General features: G+C 38.3%; 1 protein-coding gene across 1 annotated transcript in view; it reads right to left on the bottom strand.

Annotated features, from left to right (window-relative positions):
* Positions 1-11,210, bottom strand: part of DSC1 (desmocollin 1) — a 29,551-nt gene that overhangs the window by 9,122 nt on the left and 9,219 nt on the right. Inside the window, exons 5-8 of the mRNA XM_023510170.1 lie at positions 7,476-7,620; positions 5,175-5,341; positions 3,624-3,758; positions 787-972 (exon numbers count right to left, since the gene is read on the bottom strand). Coding sequence (XP_023365938.1) covers positions 787-972; positions 3,624-3,758; positions 5,175-5,341; positions 7,476-7,620 — 633 coding nt within the window. The remainder of the gene's footprint in view (positions 1-786; positions 973-3,623; positions 3,759-5,174; positions 5,342-7,475; positions 7,621-11,210) is intronic.

Genomic DNA, 11,210 nt, shown 5'->3' with positions numbered 1-11,210 from the left:
AGAGGAGAAGAGAGGAGAGGAGAGGATAAGAGGAGAGGGGAGGGGAGAGGAGGAAGACAAAAAGAGAAAAGAAAAGTAAGAATAGATATTACATTAATTAAAAGACACTTTCAGGAAAACCTAAGTTCTGCATAAAGCTTTTAAGATCATACACTATCTATAAGAAATTAATGAGGGAAAATATGCAAGAAATTAGTGAGAGCTATGGATAGAAGAACCCCAAAGGAACCACGTCCACTTAAAGTAATTATCTTCAGAGAGAATCATTGCAATTTTATTTCGAAAATTCAGAAGTACTGGTTACTGAGAATTTAGAGGGACAAATGGGAGTAAGTACTGAGTATTTAGTACAGTGGTTTCCCTTACAAAATACACAGTAGAGAGGTAGAAGTAAATGATAATAGTAAATGAGATGAATTGAAAAGTCAAGGTTTGATTTCCAAAAGCAATTCTTCCATTTTCCTCTGTCGTGTATTCATATAAAATAGGTATTTGGACAAGTGAGTGTCCATGACCACACCTGAAGTTAATATCTGATTTAGTATTCAGTGGCCAGTACTTCTTTGCTTTGGTTTTCTCATGTATAGAACAAAGAGTTTCATATCTTACAGGGCCTTCCTCTAAGAGAGAAAATTTGTGTGATGTAACAGAGAAGAAAAAGTTTATATAAACAGTGTAAGTCATTTCGATCATTCATTGCAATATTCTAGTCATATACACAGAGAAATTGTTATTTTTAATAAAAGTTAATGCTTTAAACGTGGCTTGACTATTTTGCTTGTTTACCTTGACAACACACAACACTGCTTCATTTGTATTTGGATCTGTGCTGATTTTGAAGTTTTCGTGTTCATTGCCCTGCAGGATCGTGAACACAGCCTTTGAGTGGGGGGTGTTTGGCAGATCGTCATCGTGAACCTTCATTCGTAAAATGTCCACGTTAATTCTGTTTTCTTCTACTTCTGTAACATACTAAAAGATGCCACTTATTATTATACATAGGCAGTTTTAACAATGGGATTTTTTACTTTAAAACTTACATTTAAAGGAAAAGTAAGTAAAGTGGGGGGATGTGCACTCCCTGGGGAAGATTTTACTAATTTAATGCATAGCTTACTCCCTTCCCCCTAAACTGCTTCTTGGTCTTCTCCATCCATCGGGCCTCAATCACCTCATACCTTAACGTCAGGACTTCTCTGAGGTGATTTTCCTGGTCATTCTGGTCCTCAAATTTGTGTCTCCTCTGAATCTCTACAATATCCACACTATATCTCCAATTTTTAGACATAGTAAGCACCAAAATGCTTTATGTGAATGTATTAAACAGTATTTGCAAATGATTTTTTTTTTCTTGAGATGGAGTCTTACACTGTTACCCTGGGTAGAGTGCTGTGGCATCATAGCTCACAGCAACCTCAAACTCTTGGGCTTACGAGATCCTATTGCTTCAGTCTTCTGAGTAGCTGGGACTACAGGAATGTCCCACCATGACTGGCTAGTTTTTCTATTTTAGGTAGAGATGGAGTCTGTTGCTCAGGCTGGTCTTGAACTCCCCAGCTCAAGCAATCCAGCTGCAGTGGCCTCCCAGAGTGCTAGGACTACAGGTGTGAGCCACTGTACCTGGCCTAAAATACACTGATTCTTATTTCTGGATGACTTGTTTTGACATCAGTGTTTTAAAGTTTCCTTCTGATTCACTGGTAAACCCTTTAAGAGAAAAATTTCCCCCTTTTTTTGAGAAATTCAATCATAGTCTTTCCTCTAGAACAGAAATATGGTTACCAAAGCATAAGATATTAAATGACTTTCGAGTGGTAAATTAGAATTTGCTAGAGATGCAGGAATCCTAGATGGATGGTAGACATTGGAGTCTAAGGGATCCAAATTCAAATCCTAGTTAACTGTTTTGTTGTACATGGTTTGTATGTGTAAGATCTTGGGCAGGTTACTTAACCAACCTTCCATTAGCTCAGAAGAAAGATGGGATGAAACAGATACTCACACCTTGGGAGGACTGATACAGAAAAATACCGGACTGTGACTATCATTGTACTCACAGGTTCTTTCTTTCTCTTTCCATTCCTTCCTTTTCCCCTTCCCTTCCCTTCCTTTCTCTCTCTCTCTTTCTTTCTCTCTTCCTTCTTTCCCTCCCTCCCTCCCTCTTTCCTTCCTTCCTTCTTTTCTTTCCTCCCTTCTTCCTTCCTTCCTTCTTTCTTTCTTTTCTTCTTTCATTCTTTCTGAAAGAGGCTCACTCTTTCACCCTGGGTAGAGTGCAATGGCATCACAGCTCACAGCAACCTCAAATTCTTGTGCTTGAGCAATCCTCTTACGTCAGCCTCCCCAATAACTGAGACTACAGGTACCCACCACAACACCTGGCTAATTTTTCTGTTTTTAGTAGAGACCACGTCTTACTCTTGCTCAGGCTAGTCCAGCACTCCTGAGCTCAAATAATCCACCTGCCTCAGCCTCCTAGATTGCTAGGATGACAGGTGCAAGCCACTGCATCCAGCCTGATAGGTTACTTTTTCTTTGACATATACTCTGGTGTAGATTAATGCAACAAATGGAAGGTTATTTAATCAAAAGTTCAGGAAGAGGCTCCGTGCCTGTGGCTCAAGTAGCTAAGGCGCCAGCCACGTACACCCAAGGTGGTGAGTTTGAACCCAGCCCAGGTCCGCCAAACAACAATGACGGCTGCAACCAAAAAATATAGCCGGGCATTGTATTGGGTGCCTGTGGTCCCAGCTACTCAGGAGGCTGAGGCAGGAGACTCACTCGAACCCAGGAGTTGGAGGTTGCTGTGAGCTGTGATGCCATAGCACTCTACCCAGGGGGACAGCTTGAGTCTCCTGTATCAGAAAAAAAAAAAGTTCAGGAAGAAAAGGAGAACCATTTTCTGGAGGTATGGTCATAAATATGTATATGAAGACACCCATCCCCATACACACATACACACACAGAGGGTGCCAAAAAATGTATACACATTTTAAGAAAGGAAAAAAACTGTATTAACATTATAATAACATATACCAATAACAAAGATAAATACAAGTCACACTGAGCACCTCTTGTAATTGCAGAAGTCAAATGTGATTTGAGTATGACAAATTTAATACATTTTTTTTGTACCCTCTGTGTGTATCCTGTATGTTTGCTGTCTAGGGAAAAGTTTGCTCATACATGACGCAAGAGACTTGCGTGGAGTGCTGGTGGGCTAGTCTACACTACTGGCTCCACCGCAGGACAGCTGAGCAGAGGGTATTAAGCTTGTTCCTTTTTCATCTTAAGCAGGAGAAATGTGAAGGACAACAGAGAGAGGGCCTCTTCTCCTTCACCATAAAAAGAATTTAAGTCCCAGGAAGCTGATACTGGAGCTTAACAACCAAGAAAATTTCGAGCACATGAACAGCATCAAGAGCTAAGAAGCTTTTCAGGAACCAAAAGCAAAGTTATTTTCCTAGCATCTGCTTTAAATATTTTTATAGACGTCATATTTTTCTCCTTATGTTATTTGTAGCTATTTAAATCAAAATGCATGATCTCACAGAGCTACCAAATTCTACATTTGAGTTTTGAAAAGGTACATGAATCTAGATGCATGAATACAGAGATATACTCACAGAAGTTTCTGTGAAATATGGTGCATTGTCATTTTGATCTAGAAGTGAAATAGTAACTCTTCCAGTACTAAATAAACCAAAAGGTTGGCCTCCCATGTCTCGAACTTCCATTATTAACTCATAAGTATCACATTTCTGAAAAAAAAAAAAGATACATTTAGGAACACTTCTATTTCCCATAACTCAAAATTCTCATACACACTGCTTAGGCTGTAATTATTTTATGAATGTATATATATCTATATATATATAGAAACAGTGTCTCACTTTGTTGCCCTGGGTAGAGTGCCATGGAGTCATAGCTCACAGCAACCTCAAACTCTTGGGCCCAAGTGATTCTCTAGCCTCAGCCTCCTGAGCAGCTGGGACTATAGGTGCCTACCACAATGCTCAGCTATTTTTAGAAATGAGGTCTCACTCTTGCTCAAGCTGGTCTCAAACTCCTGAGCATAAGCCATACCTTGGCCTTCTAGAGTGCTACAATTACGGGCATGAGGCACTGCACCAGACCAAATATTCTCAATACACACACACACACACACACACACACATTATTTAAAAAACCACACAAACACAAGTACACAGCAAGAGACTGGCCAATCAGTAAAACGAGTAGCTGATGTATTTAACATAACATTTCAAAAGTTAAATCTGCTTTTTTTATAATTGACAAAATTTGAAAGCAGCCAAAATGTCCTTCAATAGGCAAGTGGATAAATAAACATCCAGACAATGAATTATTATTCAGTGTTAAAAAGAGATAAGCCATCAAGCCATGAAATGTCAAGGATGAAATTTAAAGACACATTCGTGAAAGCAGCCAATCTGAAAAATCTATATACGGTATGATTTCAAGTGTATGACATTCTGGAAAAGGCAGAACTATGGAAACAGGGAAAAGATCAGTAGTTTCCAAGAGTTAGTGAGGGGGGAAGGATGTAAAGGATTTTGAGGGCCCTGAAACTTCTCTGTATGAAACTGTAATGTGGAAACATGTTGTTATATATTTGTCCAAACCCATAGAACGCACAGCACCAAGAGTGAGCCCATAAACTATGGACTTTGGATGATAACGATGTGTCAACATAATAAGTTCACTGATTACAACAATTGTAGCACTGTGGTGCAGGATATTGATAGTAAGGGGGTGGGTGTGGACCTGTGGAAACAGAGCATACATGGGAACTATCCGTACTTTCCACTCCATTTTACTGTGAATCCCTAACTCTCCTAATGAAGTTTATTAATCAAGAAAAATTACACATACTGGAGTCAGAATATTTTTGCAAAACAAAAGTAAAATAAAATGAATCTAAAGCGATTTTTGTACCAACAGATCAAATCAACAGATCAAGTTAGGTCAGTGATCTCAAGTGTGATCTTGTCTAACACCTTGAATTTCCTAACATCTCTATAGAGACAAGGACATCTCCAGAGAAGCCCTACAGAGGTAGACTTAGAGAACAGCCCAGTAGTGTAACTTATCTTGGGAGGTTACTCCCAGTTTAAAGACAGATTCAAGACTGGAAGACTAGTTAATGAGTTCGTTACTTCTCTGTCCAGGAAAGGTGTAGCTGTGGTGATGACGCCGGTGTCTGGATGGATGGAGAAATGCTTTGGATGATCCGGGATTTGCTGTAAGATTTTATATTTCAGACGAGTATGCAGCGTGTCAGGTTCATCAAGGTCTATGGCAGTCACTTGTCCTACTGAAGTTCCTGTTGAGATAAATCCCATATTGCCAAACATTTTAAGTTGAGACATAACTGAATTATAAACAAAAATAAAATCAAGAGCAAACCCTCCCCCCAAGCACAGGTAGATTAGTTTTAAAGATAAGTGGAAGAATAGGTAGGTTTTTCTCCCAAATTTCTCCAAGCCCAACTTGAGTGTTACCCAGAGGAACAGTCCATCTTTGTGTATTATAACAAAGATTTTATATTTTTATAGTTTAATAAATGTGCTGGACACAAACATAATGCACAATCTGACTATCATCGGCCCAGCCATGACAGTATTAGAAATGCTATATGTGTGTATGTACTTGGCAACAGAATGGAGGAGGCCATAGGAGGTAGTAACATTTATTGCAAATTTTTACATTTGTATTTTTTGGGGGGGGGGCCAGGGCTGGGATTGAACTCGCCACTCCAGATATGGGGCTGGCACTCTACTCCTCTGAGCCACTGGCACTGCCCACATTTGTATATTTTTAAATAGAATAAACTAAACTAGACAGTCTTGTTACATCCCTTGGTAGGCCTATCTAGGTCAAAATCTTGGCTGCATGTAGCAGCACACCAGTTTAATGATTTTTTTTTCCAATTTGTTTGGAAGATATGCCAAAAAAAACAATGCCTATGTTATTATAAATAAAACCAGTGTTTCCATGCCATGATATATTTCTGAGTCCTTGAAAATGTATTGAAACTTTATAAAGATTCAAGTTATATGTTGTTTCACAAGTGCATATGGGACACATCTGTACATGGTAAGAATGGAGGATACAAACAGCATTTGTTGAGTGTTGAGAGCCATTGTAGATTCATCTAACTAGCTAGTAACTTTGTAGATTCATCTAACTAGCTAGTAACTTTGTATTAGGTAACTACCTCTTACATGTGCACAGCAAGATGAGCAATAAAAGATTTGCCTTTGAAAACTGGAAGATCTTATAGGACTAGAATATTTTGTATAATATATCCTTGAAAATAAGATATTTTACAATATTATACATAATTGTGTTTAAGACAATGAGGCATTTCACTAAAGCAAAAAATGTAGTGTTCCTAAAATTGCCATCATACTAGATAAATGCTTACAAGCTTAAGCTAAAATGAAAATTAATACCCAACAGTCATTTAATAAAGAGAATTCAGAAAAGCAACACTGACATCATAAAATTTCAATGAAAACTGATATTTTGTATGCATACCCTGGAAAAGTCAAACTCCTTGAATTTCAAATGTTTGTTAAAAAAACTCCCTGACATCATAAAATGGACACTCCCATACTTTCTGTCATGTCACTCTCCTTTGGAGTGTTTTCTTTGCTTAGAAGGAAAGCCTGACTTTTTTCTAAATGTTGCCTTAATGATAATTTTAAAAACAATGACTAAATAACTGAAAAAAATAATCTCTCATTTTGCTGAAAGATAAAATGGTTTGGGGTCAACTCATGATTTCCTTGCTATACTCTTCCCACGTTCCTCGCTAGTCCTTTTGATATTGAACAACAATTTTTCCCAGTGGAAAAACTGAGCAACTCTCTGTCCCCTACAGACTTTCTGAGCATAGACATGTAAACCAAACACAAACTTCAGCAACAACCTCAAATAACTATTGCCAGAATTGTAAAGTCATGATATAAAAGGTAAACTGTATGAAATTTTTATCTTTTGAACATGTTTAAATTTAAGAAAATTTGCTCATGGTAATTTAAGACTCTTAATAGTGATGTCATATAACATCAATTTCTAATGGGAGAAAAATCTTTATGTTAATAATAATACCAAAGAAAAAGGTCAGATGTGGTGTTTCATGCCTGCAATCCTAGCACTCTGGGAGGTCTAGCTAGGTATTATGGCTGACGTCTGCAGTCCCAGCTGCTCCGGAAGGAGGCTGAGACAGGAGGATTGCCTCAACCCTGGAGTTTGAGGTTGCTGTGAGCTAGGCTGAAGCCATGGCACTCTATCCTAGGCAACAGAGTGAGACTCTGTCTCAGAAAAAAAAAAAAAAAGAAATAGCAAAGAGAAGCATGAAATGCAATGATAAAATTAAACATTCTCAATTCTAATGCTTATTAAGTGTCAAATAATCTTATCGATCACACTATTGTAAAATGTGAACTTACCGCTTCGGCAATTTTCAGGCACATTAAAGACCGTCTTCTGGTATTCGAAATAGGGGGTATTGTCATTATCATCTTCGATCCTCATTAACAAGGGGAGTGGATACTCTGGGGCGTAGCCATCTGCTGTTGTTGCATAGCCATACAGCTGAAAGGAAGAAAAATACCGTCACACCACAAGTCACGCCTAGGAGTAAGCCCAGCAGGGGAAGGAAGTGTGGCTCTTAGAAAATCATTCATGAGGGTATCAGGAACCAAGAAATGAAGCAACCAGAAGGTAACGCGTGGGCATGCTCTGTGCCCCCCACAGGGCCTTGATCCCCTCTTCCTTCGCATTATTTCTCATTATTCTCCAGCACGTCCCAGGGACTCTGTTACGTGCACTGCAGCGTCCTCTGAGCTACCAGCACGCTGCTCTACTTGTTAGAATGCAGGTGGACTTTCCTACTCATGTTAGTAACAAGAATTTTTTTAAAGTATATAAACAATAGGATTCTATTTATTTAGGGATTTATAGATACCATATAAAAATACATGACACCTATTTCTGGATGATTCAATTATGAGTTCTTTTCTCTATTTACCTGTATTTTCTCACTTTTCTTTCATAAACATGTATTGTGTTTTTGTAATAAAAATGCTAATAAAAGCATACACTGTGCCGGGGGTGGCTCACGCCTGTAATCCTAGCCTTCTGGGAGGTCAAGGCGGGTGGATTGCCTGAGCTCACACGTTCAAGATCAGCCTGAGCAAGAGTGAGACCCGTCTCTAAAAGTAGCCGGGGGTTGGGGGGGCACCTGTAGTCCCATTTACTCGGGAGGCTGGGCAAGAGAATCACTTGAGCCCAAGAGTTTGAGGTTGCTGTGAGCCATGACGCCATAGCACTCTACTAAGGGCAACAAAGTGAAACTCTGTCTCAAAAAAGAAAAAGAAGAAGGGTAAACCTTTTACAAATTCCTTTCCATTATGGTATGTCTTATCCCCAACTGCCAGGATTTAATGTCTTTTCCCGTTAAACCACATCAGATTATTTCTGCCCTCTCCTTATCTGGTTTTTACATAGTAAATATTCAAAAAAACAGGTGTGGAACAGATTTTCTTTGCTGACAGACCAACTAAACATGCCCCAGTGAACTCTGTTGATCAGTTCTTTACCATGACTGGCTCTTTTCCTACCATAAACATTCCTAAAACATGAACTAGGATCACAATCTCAGGCATCAAACTCCTCCTTTCTCCTTAGCCTGATTGATCAGTTACCAGCTTCTAGAGACTGTGGCATCTTCTCTCCGTCATCTAGTTGTCTCTTCTATTCCTGCTGCCATCAGCCTCATGTAACTCCAAAGGTATCCTACAAGTTGTTTTACCAACTTGCCTGCAATTGTTCTCACTGACCTTGCCTTCTCCAATTTATGTTGTACTCAAAAGTCAGAATTTATTTTCATAAAGCACAATCGTAATCCTGATACTTCATTGATCTACTTCTTATCTGCTAAAGCCATCACAGAATCCTCACTATTGTGTGAAAAGTCAACATTTCCTCTTCACTATTCCTGCTAACCTGGAGAAGAAGGGACTTCCCCAACAGCATTTGCTATTGAAAGTATTAAAATAACATCTATGCTCTCTCTGCCCTTTTATTCATTTTCCCCACATAACTACCAGGTGGGCTATTCAAGTAATAAAATATATTTTGATTTTCATCTGCCTGATATCTGTATCTTATTGATCAAAAAATTCCAAACTCAGGAATGGAATATAGGATGTATCATGACCATTCATCACACCTCCACGATGCTGGTCATCAATATCCCCATTACTGTCACCACCACCAGCGCCATCATTGTCATCACCGTTGCCACCCCATCATCATCCTCCCCACCTGCACATCCAGGTGTCACACTATTTACTTTCCCTACCAATCCCTCCCCTTCTCTCTGTATAGATTATGTGGATTTTTCTTTTCTAAAATGCTGCTATGTTTATAGTATTGTCTAGAAAAACCTACAAAACTGTTTTTATTTCTATTACAATTTTCCTCAGGCGGTAAGCCTGAGACTTACTGCTATTTGTGTCTCTGAAGCACCTAACACAGTAACACAGTGCCTAATGTTAGATGTGTCTTCAATACATAGGGTTTTTTGTAGTCAGTTTTATCCATCTTTCCCTTTCAGGAAGATAAATTGCCCCTTAAGTTTGCCCTTTGTGAATATTATTATAATGATTCCATTGCACCTGTTATAATGAATTCTTCTACTTCAACACAATGGAATTAAAATGTTTCCTCACCCTATCTAAACTAAGCCCATCCTGCTATAATTTACACTAATTTTTGACAGTTTTTCTTTTCAAGGAAAGTTAAGATCATCTGCTTCCCAACATATGATCACTTATACTTTGAAATAATAATACTGCTTGCTATGTGACTATAAGTAAATATTATTTTACATTCCGCTGAGATATTATTTCACATTTAGCTTCAGTGATTTTGCTTCAGGCTCTATTCTGGACTTTTTCTTTGTTTGTTTTGCTAGTATGAGCCACATATCTCCAAAATGAGTCAAAATTGGAACCATCATTGTAAATAGGAAAATATAAACTAGGAATATAAGTAAACATTAAAGCATGACCTAGCTTTAAAAGAATCTACTTATGTCCATATACTAGAATAACTAATTATAAATATATATATTTTTATATGCATATAAATATATATATTTTTATATACATATAAAAATATATATATATATACATTTTTTTGGCAGTTTTTTTGGCCAGGGCTGGGTTTGAACCCACCACCTCTGGCATATGGGGCCCGCACCCTACTCCTTTGAGCCACAGGCATGGCCCTAGTATAAATATTTTCATACTTAGTCATGAAAGCAACAGTTTAAAAAATCAAGAGAGGTAATAGTTTTTTAGTCTGGTTTCTATTATCGTATATTAAAGTCAATAATAGTATGCTTAAATGTTATAAAAAGAATAACATAAAATCTTAATAGTCATATTTTTAGCTGGGTGCGAAAAGTGTCACTGAATGCGTGTGTTATTGTGAAATCCTTTCTCCTCTGAATTCTTCTGTAGCTTGTAGAACCTTATTTCTTTCAGCCCTTTCACATTGTATCTTGCTGCAATTGCGGTCTTTGGGAAAATGGAAACAGCTACCAACAGGAGCTGGGACTTGACCTTGGCCTTGCAGGGAGAGGCAGTCAGGAAAGGAAAGCAGTGACCCGAGAAGAGGGGGAACAGAGTGTGAATTAGCAGCATATACGTGAAGACCGTGCATCCGCCTGTACATCTGGAAAAGAAAATCAACCTTACAAGATAGTAAGGTTCTGGCTGAATAGTTAGAATGGGCCAGATTAAAACTGACTTGTCCCAAGTCACAGATTCTCTCAAGTATTCAAAGAGGAGGGGAATTCGAAGCTGCTTTCTTTCAAAGACTAAGTTGGAATTGTTGATGAAATCTCTTTTTATACAACTGTTCTTGGAGAAATTTGGAAAAATAGCTTTGTATGAATTTCTGAAAAATTATATGACTTTAATGGTTTAAGACAAACTCTCCAAAACTGCAAATAATGAAGTGACTCATCAAAGAAGACCTTCACAATACCACATGAGGGTAAGAGAGAGTGAGGACGCAGAAAGGCTATGTCCTGGGTTGGACCCATGGCTACGAGTCTCAATAGCTGATAAAATCAAATTATGTCAGACAATAATCCTCTATTATTAACACTT

This window comes from Otolemur garnettii, unplaced genomic scaffold, assembly GCF_000181295.1.
Source record: "Otolemur garnettii isolate 467f Iridium unplaced genomic scaffold, OtoGar3 scaffold00012, whole genome shotgun sequence".
Taxonomy (NCBI): Eukaryota; Metazoa; Chordata; class Mammalia; order Primates; family Galagidae; genus Otolemur; species Otolemur garnettii.
The sequence above is the reverse complement of the archived record's forward strand: the minus strand, read 5'-3'. Positions and strand labels throughout refer to the sequence as shown.